Consider the following 25,796-nt stretch of genomic DNA (forward strand, 5'->3'; position numbering starts at 1 on the left):
GATGATGATGATGATGATGATGTTGTGTTGCTGTTGTTGTTGTTGTTGTTCATGCTTGAAAAAATATCAATTATATAAAACTCTTTTGTAATATCTGAAATATTTAAATAAAAGTTTATTCGAGATGTTGTACAAAGACTTTATTTATAATATTGTAATAAAAATATGTTAATAATAAAAGGGTAGCGAGTAGATTGTTTTTCGCAATTCCAACGAAAACTGGTCTACTTCAGGGATGCGACCCTGCCCACGCGAGCCATGATTCTCTCCTAACTCCTAAAAAATTTGGTAGAGATCATGTCCTAATTTGAAATCCTACCCCACAAATCTTCATTCCTCTCTTTACACCATTTCCTACTCAATTTTTTGCCAACACTTTTTTTTATTTATAGATCTATAGGAGGATTAAGCCTAAGAGAGAATGAGATAGAAGACAATATGCTGCATTTGTTTCTTATTTCAATTTACGAGTCTACGAAAAATTCAATCAATGTACGAGTGTAATAACAAAAATTTAATCAATGCACGAGTCTACGATAAGTTCAGTCAATGCTCATTGATCATTGACTAATTTCTTCGTAGACTCATTGAAGTTTTTTTTTTAAAAATGCACAAGTCCTCGATCATTGACGAATTTCTTCGTAGACTCATTAAACTTTTTTGAATTATCTTACTCTTGATACTTTGCATTTGACTCTCATTCTCTCAAAGCTTGGTTTTAAGAAGGTTTCACTTGTAACACGTGTGATCTGCAAAACATAATATTTTAATTAATTATGGGGAAAATAGGTTGTTAAGGAAAATAAATTGATAACAGTAATTATGAAAGGTAATTCACATACAACTGTTTATTGAGACATGTAGAATACATCTGGTCATACACAAAAATCTTTGACACTTTAAATCAAGCTCCTAGCCCGAAAAAAAAGGAACCATTTAATTAACATTGTTTCTTCTTCTTCTTTATTAATAATATTTTTTTGACATTTTTATTTCTTTTTAAAATTCTTTATTTATTAAAATCATTATTAAGTTTAACTACATCATCACACTAAAATTAAAGAAGGCAACTTTGAAATTGCGGGAAAATTAAAAAAAAAAAAGCAAAGCAATTGGTAGATGGATGATAACTTAGAAAAAAAATAATAGATTTATTTATATATATATATATATATATTTGTGTATACATATATATATACATATACACGTAAATCAAAATATATGTATATGTATATACATATGCATACACATATATATAAATTGAAACATGATCCAGTAATGAGATAAGAATTTAAATTGCTGTTTAAAAAAATGTTCTCGACAATATTTAGATTTTTGATGTAGCCGTGGAGCTGACATGTGGCGCGAAACATAAACATGGTACCGTAAACGTACGTTCGTTCGTTCGTTCGTTAGTTCGTTCTTTTCTTCCTATCTATCTATATTTTATTTTATTATTTTTTTTTTTTTTGTTGATTTGTATATAATAATAATAATTTTTGTTAGATTTTTTTTGTTTTGTTTTTTTTTTTTGTATTTTCGTTTAAAAAAGATGTTTTCTTTTTTTCTTTTTTTTTCCCATTTTTGCGTTTCATCATAATTTCTTTCCTTTTAGTTTTTTTTTTTTTGCTTTTTTTTGTTTTATTAATTATTATCTTTTTAAAATCATTCATATTTATTCATTTATTTTTTTTTTTTATTCATTTATTTATTTATTTATTCATTTATTTTATTTTATTTATTTATTTATTATTCCTTTTCTTATTACTGCTAAATAACATCACGTCACAAAATGCATATTCGTAGGAATATAATATATAATATATTTTATATATAATTAAAAAACACGTCTTTGGGTCGTAATTAACATAAATTGATCGACCCAAAAATCACACAACATCCGCCGCCTTGATACGGGCCAACCAAAAAAAAAGAGTCAAGTTTCCCAAGGATGTGTAAACCGCGAATTAGGGCATTGGCCGGGTAAAAGGGCGCGTGTGTGGCCATAGCATCGCCAGCCACAGTGGTGCATTATCCTAAATGCGACCGACAACCCCCCAGGCACCCCAGCTGCCACACCGGTAAGAGTATAAAAGAGGAGGTGAGTGATACTTTTGGGGCGCCTTTATAAGCCGGGGCGGGGCCAATATCGTAACGCTAGTACCTAGATCAGTCTAAAGTCTCGTCACCGTGAACTGCCTCCGCTTTTGCCAGTTAAGCTTCCTTGCCCCCGCAAGCCGAAACTCTCTCTTTCTTTCCCTTTCTATCTTTGCCATTCTATTATTATATAATCATCAATGTATTCCAGGTTAATTATATTTTTTGTTTTTATTTATGTTTTTTTTTCCTTTTTCTTATTTTCTTTTGCTTTCATCATTACCATCATCCTTTTTATTACTTATAAATTTATGTGTTTTTTTTTGTTTTTTTTTGTTTTTGTTTTTCGGAGAGAAACCAGAATATTACTTATTATCATTCATTATCATCATCATCATCATCATCATCGTCACCATCATCATTATCATTCATTATTATCATCATTTTTTTTTGTCATTTTTTTATCATTTTTTTTTTTATTCATTTTTTGTTTAATTATTGAAATATTATCATGTCACAAAAACCCACTCAGTATTGATTAGCAATATCATCCTTATTATATTGTTAATATTAATAGTATTATATCCTCGATATTATGCTTTTATAAATAGGATGTGTGTAGGTAAGTAGAATAGGTAGGTAGATATAAAATACGGTAATTGGATAATGAGTAAAAAGGGGGAAACAGGAGGAATGAAAGATGGCAATGGTTATTTTTAAATGTAATAAATTTTTTTTTTTTTTTGCTTTTTTTTGCATCTTGGGATTTTTTCCTTACTTTTCTTTTTAGAGGGGGTAGGAATTTTTTTTTTTTTTTTAATACTTTTTTTTCTTTTTTTTTTTAAACAATAATTGTAAATTGGGGTGGGGGTGGGGGGACAGGAAGTAAGAATGGAGAGGAGAAAAAAGTTAATGATTACTACTAGATTGTTGCTTAAATCGCCAATAACAAAACAGTATCGACGACGACAAAAAAAAAAAAACTAGACTTAAGTAAAACATGAATAAAAATTAACAAAATGCTCATAAATACGAGGGTTTGCGAGCAATCGATCGTCATCCAGACATTTTGTCCACATGGTTGCGTCTATTAGTTTCGGTACTTTCTTTATGTGTAAGACCATTATTATTTATCATCTCATGTGCTTCACTTATAACATCATATTCAGATAAATCATTCTTATTCGGGTAGTCAATGGCGGGGGGATACGTCATTATTATTATTATTATTATAACCGATTTATTTCGATCGCATGATTGATTGTGGTTCATTGATTGATTGATTGATTGATTCATTGATTATTAATATTATTATTATTATTAATATTCGTCCATCCTACTGCTATTATTTCATATCAAATTAGGCTAACGTTATAATACGATAAGCCTTGTTTCATTAAAGTGTGCAATTAAACAGCAGAGATTTGATATGCAGTCGTCCATTATTATATTTCTCTTTCTTTCTTTCATTCATTTCTTTTTTTTTTATTTATTCATTTATTTATTTATTTATTTAATTATTTATTTATTTATCATTTCCTTATCTCTTTTTCGTTCGTTCTTTCTTTCTTTCTTTCTTTCTTTATTTATTTATTTCGTTTAACTTCGTGTGTGTCGGGGGGTGCGTGTAAAATATAAATTGTTTTGCGTATGCTCTCTTTTTTTTTTTTTTTAGTCCTTTTCAAATAATCTCCAGAACAGGGGGTGTCTGGGCTCCAGGGACAGGGACCAACTACAGCCCGCACTTACAACTCTTACTAATTAACTAACAGGCTAACAATAACAACAAGTCAACACTCAAAACGTGTGCTGTATGTGTTCATGCATTTAAAAACTTTCTGCGTACATTTTGTTGTAATCCTACCTTCCGCGATTTCGTAACTATATATAATTATTTGCCAAATTTCTAATCGAGGTCAAATATCAAACTTCAAAAAAAAACGTTTTTTCTTTATTTAAAATTTTTTTTTTGTTCTGCGCAATTGGAACATAAAAAAAATCTTGGGCGAACTAACATCTCTTTTTTTTCTTTTTCTTTTTTTTTTTTGTTCTCACCATCTTATTCTTAATTCATCATCATCACAATTTTTTTTCATTTTTATCTAAAAAATTAGAAAAGGTTTCCATCAAGAAATTCCTTTATCCATTTTCTATCACTTTTTTTTTCTTTCTTTCTTTCTTTCCCTACATTCTTTTTTTTTCCTTTTTTTCTTTTTTTCTTTTTTTCTTAGCCGTCAACGGATTATTTTTTTTAAAACTTCCTAATTTCATTATAAAAAAACACATCAACAAATAAATACAAATATAATTTAGATTCGAGTTTTTCTTTTACCCTCGCTAATATACTTCCGATACTGCCATTGAAAAAATTTACTGTACAAGTGGGTTTTTTCTTTTGTTTTTTTTTTATCTCTTTCCTCTTTCTTTCTAACTATCTTTTCTATCATTCCGTCTTTTTTTTCTCATTCATGAGCATCAAATATACTTTTTCTTTTGACTTCATTCCTTTTGACCAAATAAAGATTATTATCCCATGAGTAGTTTTCTTTTTCATTCTCGTCAATAACTATATTATCCTCATAACCGAACAAACCTTCTGGGAGATACCCGCAGAGCCATTGGCCAACAAACGTTTCAAACTTTGTTTTCTTTTTCTTTTCTTTTCTTTTCTGTTCTTTTCTTTACTCTTTTTTTTTCCCTTTTTTTTTTACTAACTTTCGCAAAGCTTGCCCGACCCTTAATAATAATAGTTTTTCACTGACTGTACACATTTTTATAGACCAACAATAGAAGGTCTAGCCGCGCGCTTGGCACGCTCCAACCACATTCACACATACGCACACAAAAAGAGATACATTCCTTTTCTTTTTTTTTGTGTTTGTTTTTCTTAAAAAAAAAAAAAAAAAGAACACCCTTCATTCTACCTTCCAACAACCACTTTTCTCTTCGGTTTCTATGTTCTCTCTTTCTCTCGCTCTCTTTTCAGTATTATCATCATGATCATCTTTTCTAATCCTCGTTCTAAAAGCGAATTCGTTCGAGATTTTTCATACAAACACACGTTTAATAACATACACACTCCCACACACTCATTCGTTAATGGCTAACGTCGTCTTTTCTATCTAAACGCGCCCCTTTAAACATTCCTCTCCTCCATTCTCTTAATTATCTTCGTCATAATCATAATCATAATCATAATAATCGTCATTCCTTTGGCGCTTGAATTTTTGTCCTTGTCCTAAAGAGAATTTGGAACACTTTAAATACATGTCTAATTTTTCTCACTAAAATTTGTGTAATTTTCTAATTTTAAATCACCATCAATCTTTCTTATTCGAAAAACATCCTCTATCGTTAATAATTCTTAAAAAATTTCCTCTAACATTATTACTTTCTCTTTCTCACTCTCTTTCTCTCTCTCTCTCTCATTCTCTCTCCCTCCCTATCTAAAAAACGCTCGGTCACACACATGTATCTCTCGCTCTCTCTCTCTCTCTCACACTCTCTCGCTCGCTCGCTCTCATCATTCATCATTGCATAGATTCAAAAAAAATCTAGTTTCATCGCATAATAAAAACCGCAGGCTTCCATGAGTTCTCTTAATTAAAATACGATCCATCACAAATCCGAATGTCAACATCGCTGGTTCTTCAACACTTGGCAGTAAACAATGTGACAATGCAGTAGTGGTACTTAGTATTAATATTAATATTATCGTAAATATAATAATAATAGTACGGGGTGGGTGGGTGGTCACTCCGATGTAATAATTAGTCCCAGTGGCACATCACTGTACATAATAATCACAACAACAGCGGGCGATGGTGGTGGCGCAGAGCACGAACTCTTACTCTTTTCCGTATATTTTCTTTTTTCTTTTGCTTTTTGTTCTTACTTTTTTTCTTTTTTTCTTTTTTTTTTTTTTGTTATTAATTTCTTTTTTCCTTTCTTCTCTTACTTTTTTCCCCCATCTAGTATTTTTTTTTTCTTTCTTTCTTTCTTTCTTTCCGTTTCATTTTCTTTTGCGAAAAAACATTTTACAATATAAATTCCAATTAATAATTGAAAAAATTCATTATATTATTACCGGATATTGATTTCGTCATATCTTTTCTCTCTCTCTGTATCTCTCGTAAACCTCTCTTCTGCGCTAACTTTTTCATGTTTTCTAAACGCTTTTTTTTTCCTCATTTATTTAATTTCTGTTTTAATTAGTATTATTATTATTATAATTATTATTATTATTATAACCCTGCATGCTATTTCTCTTTCACACATACTCTCTCTCTCTCTCGCTCTGTCGCGCGCGCTCTCGCCTAATTCTTCTCCCTTTCTCTCTCCCTCTCTCTCTCTCTCTCTCTCTCTCTCCCTCCCTCTCTCTCTATACCCCACTCGCACTTTTCTTTCTATATAATCGCTTGTGACGCGTTATGTTAATTTTTTCGTATTAATTTGTTGTTTGTTTTTGTTTTTGTTTTTTGTTTTGTTTTTATATGCAATTATATACGTATGTTCGTACGCATTATCACTCACATACACGCAGAAGTTAGCTCCACGATTGATAAGAGTCTTGATACCATTCGTGATCATCGCCAGAAACGCCACCGAGTGCTGCAGATCTTCCTCCGAATCCTATGTCACCGCCACCACCACCACTGCCACCATTCACACTCGCCAATCCGTACGCATTGCCCAGCGGTTGTTGGGCGAGGGGTTGGTTTCCCCAATTGCTCTGGAAGCGACGTTTAGATTCCCCCTGGTTCTGGTGACCCCCGTCAAATTTTCGTTTACCTGCTGTAAAACATATTAATCTTTGTTATATATCAATTATTCTCATCTCTCCCTCTCTCTCTTGACTTTCTATCAATGGTTTGGTGATTTTTAAAGGAACAAAAAGATCTAATGTTAGGACTTCAAAGGGGAAAAGGACAATTATATTGTTCTGCTGGTTATTAGAAAGAAATAATATTACATTATATGTATATATAAATATTTAGTAATTTATGAACAACTGACCTAGTTTATCATCAACGTCGGATGGATAGTAGGAAACCAGGATAGTAGGAAACCAGGATAAATCTTTCATTATAATACGAATCATGGTATTCCGGTGATATTGAATAGAAATATAAATGTGCAATCATATTGAAATGAAAATATTATACACGATTATCATTCAAATGCATCTCGAGAGCTCATCGAAAATCTGTTCATTAGTAAATCTGTAAATGAAGAAGAAACAACATCGCGAATAAAATATTCATTCGAATTATTCTCACATTTTGTTGTAACAATCTTTTACCAAATTGTTAAACTTGCTTGATTCTTGCAGGAGAGAGTGATTTTGAAAAATCTAATTAAATGATAAAGGATTCAATGTGTCAATTTACTTGATAGGAGCAATCCATTTTTAGTATTAAATAATACAATACGTAAAAAAATAATCAAACATTAATTTCATTTCTTTTTTCTTTTTTCGATTCCTTTTTCCCCCTCCATCGAATACATATAAATAATTAATTAATAAATGTGCTACATAATTGAGTACTGCTGTAAGTATATATAATGTACGAGGCATTATGTGTTACATTTTAATATATATTACCTAATGTTTCATTTAAATCCTTATATGCGAAGAAAAGATGAGAAAGACATAATCAATACAGTAGCAAACTAGCAATAAGTGCTAATGCTGTCAAAGCTGTGAGAGAATATGTGAGATGTATATAAAATAAAATTAGTATTATAAATAATAAGTAGTCTTTGATGTAGACATATTACTGTTCCCCTTTTGTATAACACATTTAGGAAAAAAAAAAAAAAAGGAAAAAAGAAAAAACAAAAATTAAGATTTTCTTTAAAAACCGACACACCGTATCGATTAACAGTTAACAAAATTAATAATAATTTAATAATTCGCAAAAAAAAAAAAAACTGATAGATTTGTCATAAAAGTTAAAGGAAAGAAAAGAGTAAATAGAAAAGCAAGGAAGGAATAAATGATTGTGTAGGGACGTTGATTAAAATAAGTAAGTAAAGTAAATAAATAAAAAGTAATAAAAAGAAGATAGATTAAAAAAGAAAATAAAGATAAAATAATAGAAATGATAAAAGTATAAGGATGAGTTAAAATAAGAAATAAAATAGATAAAAGATGATACATTATGGAGATACAGACCATCCTCACCTGGTAAACTTCCCTTGGCGCGGACCCCCCCACGAGCGGCCAGTCGCTGGACCCCACGGGCCCCTGTAGTTGCGGGGTTGCGCCCCCCTGACTGGCCCACGGGTGGTTTGCGGGCCACCGATTCGGCCACGCGGCACCACTCCACGCCCACGCCCAGCCTGACCAAACAACACACATCCAATTGTTACCCCTTCTGGTATTGATTGTTTCAAACACAATTGTTTTCACTCATTTCTCCCTTTCTTAAAATTATTAATATAAAATGCATCTTTTTAAACGACATCATTCCCTATTATATATTTATATATAATATATATGTATGTATGTATGTATGTATGTATATATATACACACACATATATATTATATATATACATAATATATTAAAAATTGATATCACATATAGCATATATACAATAATAAGAATAAATATCACAATTATTTAAAATCAACAATAATACACGACAACATATATTATATATCCCATAATATTGTATTATATGATATGATAGAATCCGGGCTCTAGAGATAAAGGTAAAAAAAGAAGAGTCAGCTGAAAATATTATAAATGGTACAACTGATATATCTATCTGTTAAAAAATAAATATAGTCTGTGTTTTATGCAATTATACCAATAGTGAGTGTGTACACGCATACACGATATTTATACGCGTGTATCCACACGCGTCATCATTTATGAGAAAGACAGTGATAGTGAAAAAGGTAAAGAGGTCATTTTTATGGTAGAGAGAGCTTGATAGATAGAAGGGAAGAGAATGCGACAGGAAAAGAGCTCACCTAATAAACACCAGGACTTACTAACCAAATCTTTTTACATACAGCAGTAGAGTTAGCAGAGTTATCCAATGTAGTAAAGCGATAAAGCGAACTGTATTGGTTGGCGAAGAAACTTTAAGCGACACAACCTACTGCACTGGCAGCTAGAACAAAATTCAATCAATGTATATTATAAGCGGCAGCACACAACGTCATATAGCGGCGTGGTTTTTTTTTTTTTTTTTAAAAAGCGTTAAAAGCAATTGGCATTTACTAAAAAGCAGAAGCAAGAGCCATGAGTCAGTCGTGTTACTGGTTACACTACCAGTTTTACACAGTGTGTGTATTATATATATATGTGTGTGTATATATATAAATACATTTATATATATATATATATAATTTATTAATCTTATTGTTAATGTATTTTTATATACACACACATATATATTTTCAATTTGTATTTCCTTCTCTCTATCTATGGCCTGCCACACCCAACAACAACGCACAAAATCAGTGTACAATACAACGTGTTATAATAATATACAACAGCTATTTTAATACGATCAAATATCCAAATGGTTTTGATCATCCCTTTGATATTTTATTTTATTTTTTTTTTTTTTTTTTTTATTTATTCCAATATTGTCGTACACAACTTGCGAAAAACTTTTCCTCCTGCTATCAAATTGGCACATTGAATCAATTGACTCTCATTGGATCCCAGCGAAGATCCACAAAACGTGATTATGACACACACAGCCATTGGGAACGAACGTTTAATCCATGTGGGTAAAGATTTCTATCGTTTTTCCTTTCTTTTTTCTTTTATCTTCGTAACACATACAATCTCTCAAACTCAGGCACCAAGGCACTGTACGACTTTTCCTGTAAGAAACTGTATTAAAAATGTTATCGAAGAAGTCCCTTTTTCTTTTTTTTTTTTCTTTTTCTTTTTCTTTTTAATAAATACACATTTAAGCGTATATCAACAATCGATATGATTTTTATTGAACGTCTAATTAACATAACGATATATATATATATAGATGATTCCATATACCGCAAGTGGGGCTATATAATCAAATTATATTTTAGAAATTTTGTCGAATAATTTAAAGTAGTTCATTTGAATCACTTTTGTATACAAAAAAAAAAATAAAAAAATAAAAACATTATTTACATTATCTAATCTGATATTTGAAGAAATGATAATAATACGATATCATAGATAATAATGAAAGATTAAACCCTTAAGTAGATTTTTGACTGAACCTAACAAGACCTAACAATCTAATCTATTCTATATATATATATAACATTTTTTCCTATAAACTTTGAGCACACGTTAAATTGATCTTTTTCTACTTTGATTCAATTACAACAAATAACGATAATTGTTCCTTATTTTTAATATTTTCTTTATCTTTCTCTCTTGGAGATATATATATATAATTTAACATTAAAACATTAAAATGACTATACGTAGAAAGAAGAAACCTTGCTTTTTGTATTTATTTAACAACAATGTATGTACAAATAACGACTAGCAGCTTCTAAGAAGACTTTTCTTAAAATTAAATGAGATTGCATGCAAGGGATTTTTAATCCCTTACACAGTGAAATGTATGAAGAATAATATAATGTAATAATAGTAGTAGTAATAGTTAATAATAGTACAACATGTACAGCGATAAAAGGCAAGAAAAAAAAAAAAAAAAGAAAAGAAGAAGAAGAAAAATGGAAGAAGATTATTTTGTCGAAATACAAATGTAAAATAAAATAAAACAAAAATACAAATGTAAAATAAAATTGCAAATTAACATTCTCTTATGACGGAAAAGTCGATGTTTTTTTTTTCTTTTTCTTTTTCAAACGTCGAAATGTAACACACGCGAGAGGGAGGAAAAAAAATAATAATAATAAATAAATAAATAAATAAATAAATAAGAAAAATAAAACGATGCTGCACATGAACAGGCCACGAGATAAATATTATATATATATATATATATGGACGAATAATAATAATACGATTATTAATCGAACAAATTTGAAAAGCGACTAACTACAACGTATAACCATGACACGAGGAACATAGCAGCAGCATCGAATAATATATATTATAAACACATAACTCTCAGTGCATTTTGCGTTGTCGCATTAGTGAGACTGCCAAGAGAAAAAGTTGATCGCAATAAATATATAATAATAATGATATAATTATAATGGTGTTCACAGGGCGCCCAAGTGCTCCCTTATGGTATTTGGATAACCCTGCAACTTGACATAGAAAAGTATATCATATCCGAGCCACGAGACGCAACACGTCGCTGCTCTAGTAATTATTATTTATGTTATTATTATTATTATTTTTTTTTTGTTTTTGTTTAGCAAAAGAGAAATATCAACCGAAGTTCTTTGTTCTTTTCTTTTTGTTTCGACACACAAAGTATGAAGTTTTAGATGATAACTATGTATATAATATGTATATGTTTATATGCATATATATATATATACATTGTATATATTAATATGCATATACACACATATGTAAATATGAGCTCCTGTGTAGAATGGGTTAATAATGCCTAGATCTGGAGTAATGCTGAAGTTGATAATAATGTGGCGAGGGGTAATATTTAGGGAACCCTGCAATACTAAATAATGTTCGACGGAAGGACGGACATAATCTTCATGACGTATCTATTAAACATACTTTTACAGTACTCACTTCTTCAATTTGTCTCTCTCTTTTCATTTAATTTAATTTAATTTAATTTAATTTAATTTAATTTAATTTAATTTAATTCAATTTAATTTCATTTGATTTCATTTCATTTCATTTCATTTGATCTCATATCATTTCGTTTAGTTTCATTTCATTTCATTTCATTTCATTTTATATCATTCGTTTTCATCTCATTTGTCTTTCTATATTATTCTAAATACTTTTCCCGGCTGTACTTTGGTTGAAATTTAGAATGGGTCTACCATGGCTCAGATATGATTTGCAAGCAATTTGACAGTGGCAATGTGTTCGGATTAGGAGGATAACGTTAGCGATCTTAGTGCTGGAATATTAGTTGATATGCATTAGGGTCTAGCAGGACTTTAATAATACAATGCACTCACAGTGGACTATTAATAGCTTTTCTTTTTTTTTTTTATCCTTGTTGTTTTTTTTTTTTTTATCTTGTTCTCATATTTCTATTTTAAATACAACATTAACATTTAATGCACGTTTTCTAAACGCTCGCTTACGTTCTTTAATTTATCATTTAACTATTATCTATTTAACTAGTTTTGTATTGGATCATTAAAAGCTGGAAAAGAGAAAGAGATAGATAGATAGATAGATAAATAGATAGATAGAGAGAGAAAGAGAGAGAGAGAGAGAGAGAGCAATTGCTACTATTGATATAGAATATACTGTGGATGCAGTGCATTTGATGTTATTTTTAAGTTAATTCCAAGTGTACATATCCCTGCATTAGTAGTGAGTTTATATATATATATATATATATACATATACATAGTTTTATATAGATATATATATATATAAATAGCTAGGCGCTTATCAGTTAGCCAGAGTTAATGACACGCTCAGACAAAATGTTGGGCTTTTTTTTGGGGGGGAGTAGAGGTAAGAGAGTAATATATATATATATATATATATCTGAGGGCAAAAGTATTAAAGTGGATATACAATAACGCTAGGAATCCGCGAACACTGTGCCACAATCAAACTACCGCTGATATATCAAAGTAATATGTTTCAAGAACAAAAACGACTTTAGAACCATTAAAAAAGGCGACCCACCGGTTGAGGCTGCCTGCCTCTCCCTCTGGCAGGTGGCGGAGGCGGCGCATAATCGAAATAGCAATCTTCGTATCGAAAATAGTCATCGTAATATGGATCACTGTAGCCACCTCGATAATCCCCATAACCGTAATAGTCGTAATCATAATCTATAAAAACACACATTACAAATAGACCCAAATTTAGCCACGATATATCCAATTAGCAACTTACTCAAGTAATGCTGTTTTATGTAATAAAGGCATGCCGGGAAAAGATAAATTTTGAGAAATACTAAAAATAGAAAATATAATATGCAATCGCACTTTTTTTTTCTCAGCGATTCTTTTAATAATATAACAGAGCATTAATAATAATGATAATGATGCGTATATAATAAAAATTTGGAAAAAAAATTATATATAAAAAAGATATATATATATATAAAAGTATATAAAAGAATTAAGAAACAAATTGATGAACACTAGATTTTATAAATATATATATATATATATAAAAAATAAAAAAAATATGTATATAAAAATATATTTAAAAAAAAATAAAAGAGAAGAAAATTTAATTACAACTCTTCACGCGAGAAACTTTCCAACGATTACCCTACCACCATCACATGTCCTGAGAATATATATGTATATTGCATAGATCATCGAAAATTGATTGAATTATTCCATGACACATACACACATATATATATTCATCAAAATTAGAGGATTTTTCTAATCAATGATCAATATAATACTAATAACTTTTTTTCTTCTATTCTGGCTTAATTTTATCCTGCTTATGAAAAATGTATAATGCAATTGATTGTATGTTAAATGTAAGATAAAAATGCTTTGAAGGAATATGTATTTTGTAAATGATTGGTGCACGTTAAAGCATTAAAAGTGTACTGTGTATACAGCATTATTGTATTAAGGAATTTTGATTTAATGCATACAGATGGTAGAGCATGGAAATTTGTTAAATTTCAAAGTAGTTCTATATATATATATATATATATGTATTTTTCTTTTTTCTTTTTTTTTTTTATTAGATTGCACTTTAGATATGCACATATATATATTATTGACGTTTGGAAAATATAGTAAATGATTTTCGATGACCTTACACTGTACGTTTAGAAATTGGTTATAAAGTCAACATAAAAAAGAGAAAGTACACAAGACTACCAATGATACTCTACAATGATGCATTCATCATTCAACACCGCAGCTTACCTATTTCCTTGAGAGCTGTAAACAGATTTTTTAATTGATGGATGCATACACAGTAAAGAAAAAGTACACACTCTCACATAAAAAAAATGAAATAGGGCAAAAAAAGGATCAAATTTCCCTGGCAATGCGCGGGATTGTACACTGTCACAAAATATATATATATAAATATTTATATATATATATATATAAAATAACTGTCACTCTAGGGCACCATACGAAAAATAGAAAAAAACAAACAATACACATGCAATTATAATTTTGTTGGTAAAAAAAAAAGAGAAAACAGGTGTGTCACAGGAAAGTGGTAGTGGTAAGGCAATGAGGTGTGAACCTATTATAGTGCTAAGCACACGCTTATACATTCATATGTATTATAATATACACATATGCATGTAGAATAATAAAACAAATATACACATAGTTTTACTTAATTAATATTACTAATCAAGCATTGTAAGATTTAAGTAAATTAACATTTTTTTGGTTGTTGTTGTTGTGTTCTCTTTCGTTCATTTTTAGTTTTCTTATTTTGTTAAATCAAATAGAAAAATAAAAATAATAATTATATTAATTAAACAATAACAGATATATGCTCAGACAATAATAATAGTAATTAAAAATAAAAATAAAAATAAATAAATAATTTGAATAACAAGCTAATTACATTATCTGAGTTACTTTCTCACTACAACCTTATTCGAATGGAAATATATATATATATTTTCATTTAAAATATATTATATCAAAGTGACGTTAATATTTTCTTTTTTTTTTTTGCTTTTAATTTACTGCAATGTACTACTAGAATTTTATAAGTTTTCATTTACTTAAAATATTAAAAGCAATCAAACCGTATATATATATATATATATATTTTGTTTGTTTGTTTAAATGTATTTACCGCAAAATAAATAACTATCGGAATAGTAGGAAAAGGAAAAAAGTTGTGTGGTCGAGGAAATATATATATATATATATATGTATATGAATATATAACTTAGCATTAGAAATATCGAATAAATATTTGTCTTTCACGCATAGGAAAGAGCCTATCATGCGTGTAAAGCCAAAGGTATGTAGTGAGATAGTGAAAAATCCCCAAAAGCATGCGGGACGTTTCAATTAAATAATAAATAATATATATATATATCATGTCAAAAAATTATTGGTATAAATTTGAGTATTATTTTGTCTGAAATAAATAAATGTTATATAATATTTTATAACACCTGTTTAAAATTTGATAGAAATTATTTCTCCTACGTATTTTATCAAAGTTTTAATATTACGATCTTTTTTTTTTCTTGTACACATATGTAGTCATTTATATTTTATAAAGGGGAAAAAAAGCTATTTTTAATTTAGACTACGTTACATCATTAAAAAATATGTTTCATTTTTGTTACATCAAACTTGGTGTAAGTAATATTCACACACACTCTATACAACAATTTATTTCTTTGGTCAGTGCTTTACAAAACATAATAAAACAATTATTGCAATAATTTGAAAGCTTGTTGCAAAGAGAATCTTATATCAAAATCTTTTTGGTAAAATATTAAAGGTGGTGTGATTATTTCGATAACATACATATTTGTTAAACGATAATTAGAATATTTAAAGTTTAGCAAAAATACTCTTGTGTATTTTACACGTCAATTGTGAATGGGTTATAACACATAAACTTATTAAACTATATATATATATAAATAATAAATGATAGTAAATAATACTTACCATAATCGCCTCGTCCCATTTGTCCACGCATACCTGCACCGGTGCCTCTAGGACCTTGTCCAGGACCACGAACTGGCATCGGGCCTCCCATCATTCCAGGGTGAGATGGAGACCCTCTATAATAATTCATAACAAATATATTAATATATTATATTTCTTCCAGTAAACATATCAAATTAATACCCTGAATAACTGAAATCAAATAAATATTAAAGTATAATTGAAATATAATAAAATAAGTATATTATTACAACTTACCCGCCACGACTTTGCAATGATTGCATCATTCTTCGTTCCCTTGCTCTAAGAATTTCTTCTTTCTTCTTTTTGTCAGATGGAGGCTTAGCTAGTGAAATTTCTATATGCGAACCACCAATTTCTATACCATTTAACTCATTCATTGCCTAAAATATACAACACAATTATTTTTCATTCTAATCTAACTTCGTACATCAATAATCAAATTATTAATAAGAAAATCAATTAATATTACCTTTACGGCATTATCCCTGTCTTCAAAATGCACAAATGCGTAGTCCTTAATTTTCTTAACTCTTTCAATTTTTCCATATTGTTCGAAACATTCTTTTAACTTTTCTTCAGAACAATCTTGCGTTAAATTTTTAACATATAACACTCGTACCTATAAAGATAATTATTTTATAGATATATAAACTATATATATATATATATCTTACGTTAACAAAACTATTCTACATACTTTGGACATTGTTAATTCGTCAGGCTCTTCCTGTGGATCAGCCCAATCAACTATGATATCACAGCCCCAGACCTTGATGCGACCAGTGCTTAGTCTTCGTTTTGCTAATGAGGCTGCTTTATGAGATTCATATTCTAGAAAGCAGAAACCTCTGTTCTTCTTTTTGTCATCTGGTGAACTGTAGATAATCACCTCAGTCAGGCCCGCTGTATGGTGAAAAATCATACAAAACGTATATAAGGTTCATATAAAAAAATAAAAGATAAAAAAAAAAATAAGTAAATAAATAAATAAATAAATAAAAAAAGGAAAAGAAAACGAAATATAAAAATATAAATATAAATGTAATAAATAAATAAAACTACTCAAACGAAACTGTACCAAAAATACAAAGGAATAATAGGCCGAAAATATTATGATATTATTTTCTTGTAAAAACGTAATAAAAAGATATCATTAAAAAGCACAATATAATATTATATATAAAATGACATTAAACGTTGTTGTTGTTGTTGTTGTTATTATTATTATTATATTTTTACTTCTAATTTTTTTTGGAGAGAAAATAAAAAATGATTTTCAAAATTATTTGATTTGGAATGAACGTGATAGAGAACTTAATTGTTACAATATGACGATATTCGAATATCAATTGAATAATTCAATTTGAACTAAGTTATCATATTATTGTTTTTGAAAAATTCTACGCTAGAAAAAGCTATATGAAAACACCACACCTATAAAAAAAAAAAAGAAAACTACAAACTTTATATTGTATTATATTATACTTCTCGAACTAAATTATAAATATTTTATAAATATTATTATTATCACGTAATTCCTGCTAAATCAATCGTTATATATTATCATCATCATTAGGTATAAATTAGAATCGATATTATACTTATACGACACAATATATTTTCACAATCGTAGAAATAAATATTTATGATGGACGCGTGTGCGGCAAGATAGAACATTATATTTATCATTATTAATATTCAGTAGAAAAATAAAATGAAAAATTATTATACACATTTACTTGACTACTATGAAAAACGATATAAAACAAATCCTTCTTTTTGAATCATTAAAATCATCATCTACGAATTAAATTATCCCATATTAGAAATATAGAAAACTATTATAAGTATATACTCGACAAAAATGTAGATATTATTTATAGAAAAAGATTGATTGCGTATTGTGCATGAAAATGAAGACATGATGATTATTATTATTATTATTATTATTTAGTTACAATATCAAATTAATTTCCACATAATAATCTATTAATACAATATTAGTGTGACCTACAGAAAACTAATTAAATATATAATAGAATATATAATCTCTGTTTTTAATGAATATTTTCAATTTTCATAATAGAAGAAAAAGAGTTGAAGATTTGTTACGGAATTGAGTTTATAGAGAATTAAAGTACTCATGCGAGAAAACTTGCCTAAAAACATGAACACGAGCAAAAGAGATAGTTAATATACTATTTCCATAACTATATGTACCTTCAATTTGACTACTAATTCAATTATTATATTATTAACTATTTTTCATAGATAAAAAGCCTAAAAATATTAGAAAGTTAACTTCTTTTTTTATTCATTTTACTATACTAAACTGATATTGCTTTATAACACAAACACAAAGCCATAAAAAAAATTGTGGGTTGAAAGATAGCACACTAAACTGCAAAGATATTGTTCAATTAACTACAAAAGGAAAGATTGCAAGCTCCATATATAACCTTTCAGAATATTCTGTAGAATTTTACCACTACGTCGAAAACACCCCAAAAAAATTTCTCATCAATAACTTGTAATATCATATTTAATTCAATACACAAATTTCAAAAAACCCAATGACTTGATAATGCAGGTTAAATATTTTCAATGTATCAATTAAGTACAAAAATATCTTTTCATGCTATTAGAATTTTCATGCACCGCACTGAGATTGAATTAAATACTCAAAATGACTACCACGCTGCTGAAATTAAAGTCCTCTTCCCATATATATATATATATATATATATAATATATAATATAATATATATATATATAATATAATATATTATAATATATCCCACACGTTTTACATTATGTGGAAATATTATTAAACCAAAATCAACAATCTTATCTCTAAACAAACGTTGAATTAATTCTCACTATGAATATACATAGATTATAGTATAAATTTGTAATATGTATTTATGCTAGCTTAAAAGTAAAAGATAAAAACGATATTTTTAGTTAAGCAAATTTAAATGAGATATCCTTCCGACTTAATTATAACATTTGAAAATAAACTATGTATTAACAAGGTGAGAACAAAATAACCAGCTATCAATGATAGTAGTTTTACTAAAAGTCTTCCTTTTACTCGATTGAATTGTTAAATAAAAATTACGCTTGTGTGAAAGTTAAATTAATTAGTGTAACCATTTCTGCAAGATGGCTCACTTCTCCTTCCTCTCAGTTTAAAAGCTTTACACTACTATTTGGATAACAAGGCACCTTTCTTAATGCAAATCAAATTTTGCTCTATACTTTTAAAAAGCGTATTATAATCCTTTTCACATTTTTCATTTAATACCTGCGATAAGAATAATTTATATAAAATATAGCAAGCATCAATTGTATTAAGCGTCAAGGTAAGATCAATGTAAGATAATTGAAAGATAAGATTTAATATAACATTTTACAGCAATGATAAGTAATTCGCAGATGCCTTGAAACCATTATTTAATAATAATTGAATATACTTGAAAATAAACTGCTTGATAGATTCATTCCTATGCCTCTTAATAATAATGTCTTTGGCCCTTTCCTTTTATATATTATTTGTTTTTTCTTTTATATATATATATATATATATTTTTGCTTTCATTTTTTGTATTGATCTCCTCTCTGTGTCCAGATTCTGAGATTTCATGCAAGATACACATACACTCGCGCATATTCACTCACATACGCACAATGATACACGCGCACACAGAATATAATAAAGAATTTATATTATGCTACACTCATCGATGATTACTTTCGTTTATAAATAAATAAAGAAATAAAATAAAATAAACGAAAATAAAACAAAATAAAATAAAATAAAAAAAAAAAATACAAAATGTACACCATTCATACAAACTTCAACGTGAAACCAACAACTCTGAGTTAAGGAAACAAATTTAATCATCCACGATATGCAATTGGTGCTCCTATGCGCGCGAAAATTGTTATTAAATTATTTTGTAAACATAACGTGTTGGATATAATGTAGGATACGATGACCTGTATTTTATCGTTTTAACTAAATCTGTGAACAATACGGCACACTTTTTTGTTTTTTTTTTTTTTTTGTTTTTTTTAAATGACAAAACAAATATCACATATGTCCCAAAACCAATTAAATGCCTAAACTGGTATACTTAAAAATATATTCCCAGACGAGATAAAACAATATACGAACATTATTTTTAGTAGGATTATTTATCTGTGTAACGTATGGGCTCCTTTTATTAAACACATACTGGATTTAGGAAATATGATTTCAATGAAATTGGATTTATATGAAAATATCAGAAATCTTAAACGTTCTTATTCAATTTGAACGTTGCTGATTAAGTTATGAATGATTAAAAAAAAAAAGAGAGAAAAGGGTAGATATGATAGACGGAAAAAAAAGAAAAAGAAAAGACAAATAAAAAAAAAATATCCAACCAAAAGCATAGTCATGTTTTTAGCTGCTAGTTTGTACGTCAATTTTTCTTGTTCGTTGCATTAAAAAAGTAAATTAACAACTTTGCAATTATTATTATTATTATTATTATTATTCTATGACGTATTCCTATTCATTTTTTGGAATAATTTTGACAGCTTTCAAAATTTCAAGTTATCTTATTATTCCCTTGGTTGTGGGACATTTTGTATTCGAAATTTTTCTCTCTCAAATATTTCTTTTTTGTTTTTTTGTTTTTTGTTTTTTTTTTGTTCTTTTATCCATATTTTGCGATGTACATAAGAAATGAATGATATTACCAATAAAGAAATTATTAATTTTATACTTGAAGAGTTCACATTTAGCTTAAAAATAAATTTAGGTAAGTGTTACGAAGATAGATTTTGTTTTTGTTCTTTTTTTTTTTATACCAGCATTACCACACTGAAAATTATATAAACCTCTTTGAAAAATCGAATAAAAATTTAGTATTAAAAATACCGATTTAATTTTGTTTTTGTTTTAAATTTTGTAATTATATAGTAATGCAAGAGGGCTAGACTTGACCCACCTGGCACCTCTCTGCTACGAACTGGATCAAGACACCCAATCATTAATATATAAATATTTGTCCCTTCATCTCTCCCACAGAACTTCATTTGGTTACTGCTTGCTGATTTAAGGACAATTGTCAACTTACGTGCGTGCTTTGTAAACTCTTCGAACAAGTCATCTCGGTCTCGATTCTTTGGAATATTTCCCACAAACAAGCGGTGATTGTTATAAGATACGGTAACACCAATCTTTTTCCCTTTCCGAATCTCATAATCATTCAGCTGTAAGAATAATGTGGAAGGAGAGTGCCAATTAAGCTTGCCTTTTATAATTTCACCTGCTTATTGGCTGTCTGAATGTGGGATTTCATGAAGCGACCTTCAGGGAGATTGTACAGAGGACTTTCAATGAAAATGTTTATAGGATTATAGGATACGGACATATAAGTTAAAAGAGGATCGATATTGTACAGGGTGGGTGGGAGTGCCTGTCCGTTTGTTAGCGAGTCAAACGCCCCAGCGGTCCACGCAGGTCTCCCATACCCCCATGCTTGAGGCTTAGTCATGAATCACATTTGCATATTGCGACATTGCAATAAACACAGCACAGCATAATTCTTTTTTTTTTTTTTTGTCTTTCTAATTAATTTTTTTGTCTCTTTCTTTCTTTCTCTTTTTTCTACCGTCGAGATTCAAAAGAAATAATTCTTAATATAATTACTATAGCTTCCACATTTTCTCTTTCCATTTCCTCGCCTCTTTTGAACCTTCCCAAAGAGAAGGTAAAGAAGCGCTAATAATACAAGTTCGATGAAGTAACCAGATGCAGAAAGTGGGAATGAGGTGGCAGAAGAAGATATGGATAATAAGGTTCCGCGTGTATAGTAGGAAGCAATAACTCATAACTCAACCTAAATATGCGAGGAAAGAAGACTTGGACCAGAGAGGTGTTACTGTTCACTAATAAACCGAGAGGCAAGGAGACTGACCAGATCTGAAGGTGCCGCAGGTTTTGTAGATCACACAGTCGCATGATCGTTTGGATGCTCCATAGTTCCATACCATCTACAACCACTACTTAGAAGCTACCACTCTTAAGATACAATACAGGTAGACAGGTAGGTATAGGTAGGTAGGTAGGTACACACTCCTCGAATTTCACTTTACCTGTTAATTTACCAAATTCTTCCAGGATCTCCTCTTTGCCTTTTGACTTTGGTATGTTCCCCACGAAAAGTCGTAGATTAGGAACGCTAATGTTAACTTTCAGATTCTTGCCGGGTTTTATTTCGTGATTATCGAGCTGTGGGATGAAGAAAACAGACACATGCCTAATTTTGTTCCAATGATACAATTTGAGTGGTTAAGTAATTACGACAAATGGTAGAATTTGGGAAGAATTTCAAAATGTGCAATTTAGTAAAGAAATTAACATGGCGTAGATCCATGAAAGCGAGAAAGTGGCATGCGCTTTGTCGCTCGAGTCTTCACAATATAGGAAACCGGCGTTCATTGTGCTCCTGTAAACAAATTTTAAGCCTACCAATTTTTTCTTTTTTAAATTTTGTTACAAAAATTGTCATTGTCCAATGAGTTTTGACCAATTAGTAAATATACCCCTAACCAATTAGACTTAAAAAGATTATTGTTTTGTTTTGTTTTTTGTTCATTTTCATTTTCAGGAAGGTTCTCCACTCCCAATTTTGCCCACTGAGCAAAGAGGAGAGCTGGAAAAAGAAACTTATCCATAGGATATAATTAATATACATTTTTCAGTGTTATTTGTATGTTGGGATAAGTTGGAAATAATTGTATACTTAAAGATGAATAAATGGTCAGGGACATATACATAAGAAACAGATATGTGGATTGTTCCTAACAAAAAAAAAAAAAAGAAGTTAAAAATTTGAGATTATGTTAAATCACATGTTTGAATATAACCACTACAAGGAAAATTAAGAGGTATGAAGAACACAGAACAAGCCACATAGGGATATGATAATAATAGTCGTTCGAAATGTTTAGTAATTTTAAATAACTATTTCAAAAAAGTATATATATATATACGTTATTAGTAATATAATACCGCGTCAACGCGATACCTCTTTATTAATTTAATATATTAAATACCATTATTTTTAATAGAATAAAATTAAAAAAAAAGAATAAAAAGAAATTAAAAGGAAGACAAATATATGTACTTAAAGCATTAAAAAATTTGTGGCGCGATATATTTAATTATTTATCCAAAAAGAAAAATAATAGAAAAGTATGTATATATGATGCATATTTATATACACAAATGTATACATACATATGTATATAAATATGTATGCATATAAATGTATGTAATTTATGCATATAGTCATATCAGAATAAAATAAAAGCAGCTAGTTTAATTCATACACAATAAATTCATAAACATTTCGAAAGAACACGTGATTTGGTAGCAATAACAATTTTGTAACATTTCTAAAAATGTTGTAAATAAGAAAGGAACAAAAAATCCAATATCCATAGCGGCATGGTATTGACTGGAGCAAAAAAAATAACCAATTTGTACACATTACGAACATGTACCTACACATTAGATAAGGATAATAAGGAGAAAATCTAAACATACCTCACGGACAGCCAATTGAGCAGCATCCCTGTTAGTGAAAGTGATAAATGCGTATCCCCTGTTGCAACCTGACATAGGATCCATCATCAGTCTCAAATCCCAAATTTTGCCACATTTTTCGAATAACGGTATTAACTCATCTTCATACATATCTTTTGGGATTTTACCACAAAACACCTTTTGCAAAAACGAAGAAATGATTTATTATATCTCGTAAATAACATATTTCTATATAATATATAAATGTTATCAACAACGAATTAAAATCCAAAGATATCTTATATTAATAATCATAATTCAAAATAAATAACTTACTTCACAACCAGTTCCTGGAGTCGGGCCCTCCCAATTTGGTGGCGGTCCGCCATATTTTCTTTGTCCTGTAGTTACATCCAAGGGATAACCAGTTCTTTCAAGTATCATCTATAATTAAAATATAATTTTAATGAAAAATATAATTCAATTTATTAACAATGACTTTAAACTTATTTGAATTAGGAAACTATTTGAACAATTTACCTTGATTTTATCCTCATCAGGTGCTTTAGATGTCGTACTCGTACCAGTTCCTTGACCGGCACGACTTTTTTGCCTATAAGTTTTCATTACGCCACAGAGAAATGCTGATTTGTTGGACACATGTTCTAAATTTGATTCAAGGAATTGTGTGAGTACATTTAATGCTCCCTCGACTGGAAATTCCTTTAAAGCATCTAATGCCCTTTCATCCAAATCCACATGTGCCAGCTTTCCTGTTTTGTAAATTTCATCAAGTTTCCCAGCCACTTTTTCATCTAGTCCGTATTGGATTAGTTTTGTGTAGTCTTCTGTCCGTTCTGTGTATTCCATTTCCTCCTTCGACTGCTTCTCTTCCATTTTTATTTCCCCATTTCCTTCTGCCATAGCTGCAAACGATATACAAATTTTATTTAATTCAAAGAGAAAAACAATTTGCGTACAAATATCGACAAATCAAATTCTCAAAACTAAACGATTGCAGGGAGATAACATTTACGATATAAAAACATATGATCAATATTTGAGTAAAATTATTATTTGAAAAAAAAAAAAAATGAATTCTTTAAATCGTTAACAATATAACTTATCGACAAAAGTTATTGAATTTAATAGAAAGACAAATACTATGTATTGTTTAATAAATGTTTGTAAAACAAATTATTAACATCCTGGTAATATTATATTATTTAAATAATATAAGATTACTATCGATACATTTAGAACAAAAGGTATCGTTAGAATAAAATATTTAATTAGTAAAATATCTACAATGGCAGAACAAATTCAAATCAGAAAACATCTTTGCACAATAACATTATTAATTATTACTTGCAAATCTAAACACAGTATCATAAAATAAAAAATAAAAAAAGATACAATTTTTTAAATTGCTGTATTTATGATTTAAATGGATCAATGATAGATGGAAAATATTTAAAAAGATATTTTGCAAAGAAGAAAATTGATGATGATGATGATGATGATGATGATGATGATGATAAAGATAGTAATTTTAAAAATCGAAAAGAAAAAATAAATATAAAAATGAAAGGAAACGAAGAATGAAATATCGTAAAGAAATATAAAGAGAAGAAAAATCTATGAAATACCGATAAGCGAATCGATGAATTAGAGATACACACGCAAGAATTTTCCCGCGCTAACGTAAAGATCGTTAGAGAAAGTTTAAAAGCGCGAGAATACTTCCGATATAATGGATTTGTTCAACAAATAACAATTCGATATGAATATCCACATTTTTATCCATCGTAGTAAACCGATTAAACAATATCGAGTAGTATTTAATAAAAGTTTGCGAATTTTTAACGGCGAATTAAAAGAAAAAAAAAGAAAAGAAAGATAGAAGAAAAAAGAAGAAGAAAAAGTTAATCGAGAAAAATCTGATAAATCGAAAGAACAAAATTTAAACGAATGTATTTATTAAATCAATAGATTTTTAATAAATCGTCGCGATCACTCGTATAACAAAATAATATTAAACGCGAAACGAAAGGATTAGAAGAATTTGTCTTCGGACATTAGCCGGCCGGCAATAGAACTGCATCCACACGTTCGTTGCGATGAATGCGATGCACTTTTGCACACCCGATAACACTTACTTCCTTCTTCGTCTTTGGACACACGCATTTAGTATTAATTTCAATTGCACTTGAATAATAATATCTTAGGATATTAAATATATAACGATTAGATTAAAATCGTCGTCGTTTTATCCTTGTGGAATAAATCCTTGATGATTTACCTTAGAAAATAAACGAATGCTTTCCCCCTGTGCGAGGAAATGGCG

At 29.0% G+C, this 25,796-nt stretch overlaps 1 protein-coding gene across 1 annotated transcript; it reads right to left on the bottom strand.

Moving 5' to 3' along the window:
* Window positions 1–1,444: 1,444 nt before the first annotated feature.
* On the bottom strand, window positions 1,445–25,772 carry Syp (synaptotagmin binding cytoplasmic RNA interacting protein). The gene is given in 14 exon segments (XM_015318710.2): window positions 1,445–6,891; window positions 8,276–8,373; window positions 8,375–8,442; window positions 12,884–13,032; window positions 14,104–14,118; window positions 15,841–15,956; window positions 16,099–16,244; window positions 16,334–16,483; window positions 16,562–16,767; window positions 22,015–22,150; window positions 23,471–23,647; window positions 23,786–23,893; window positions 23,990–24,375; window positions 25,609–25,772. Coding segments are annotated over 14 exon segments (2,031 nt in total). The 5' UTR covers window positions 25,637–25,772; the 3' UTR covers window positions 1,445–6,643.
* Window positions 25,773–25,796: the final 24 nt, after the last annotated feature.

The sequence above is a fragment of the Polistes dominula genome, unplaced genomic scaffold (assembly GCF_049000335.1).
Source record: "Polistes dominula isolate Pdom_NZ unplaced genomic scaffold, Pdom_raw_medaka contig_23, whole genome shotgun sequence".
In the NCBI taxonomy this organism is placed as follows: Eukaryota; Metazoa; Arthropoda; class Insecta; order Hymenoptera; family Vespidae; genus Polistes; species Polistes dominula.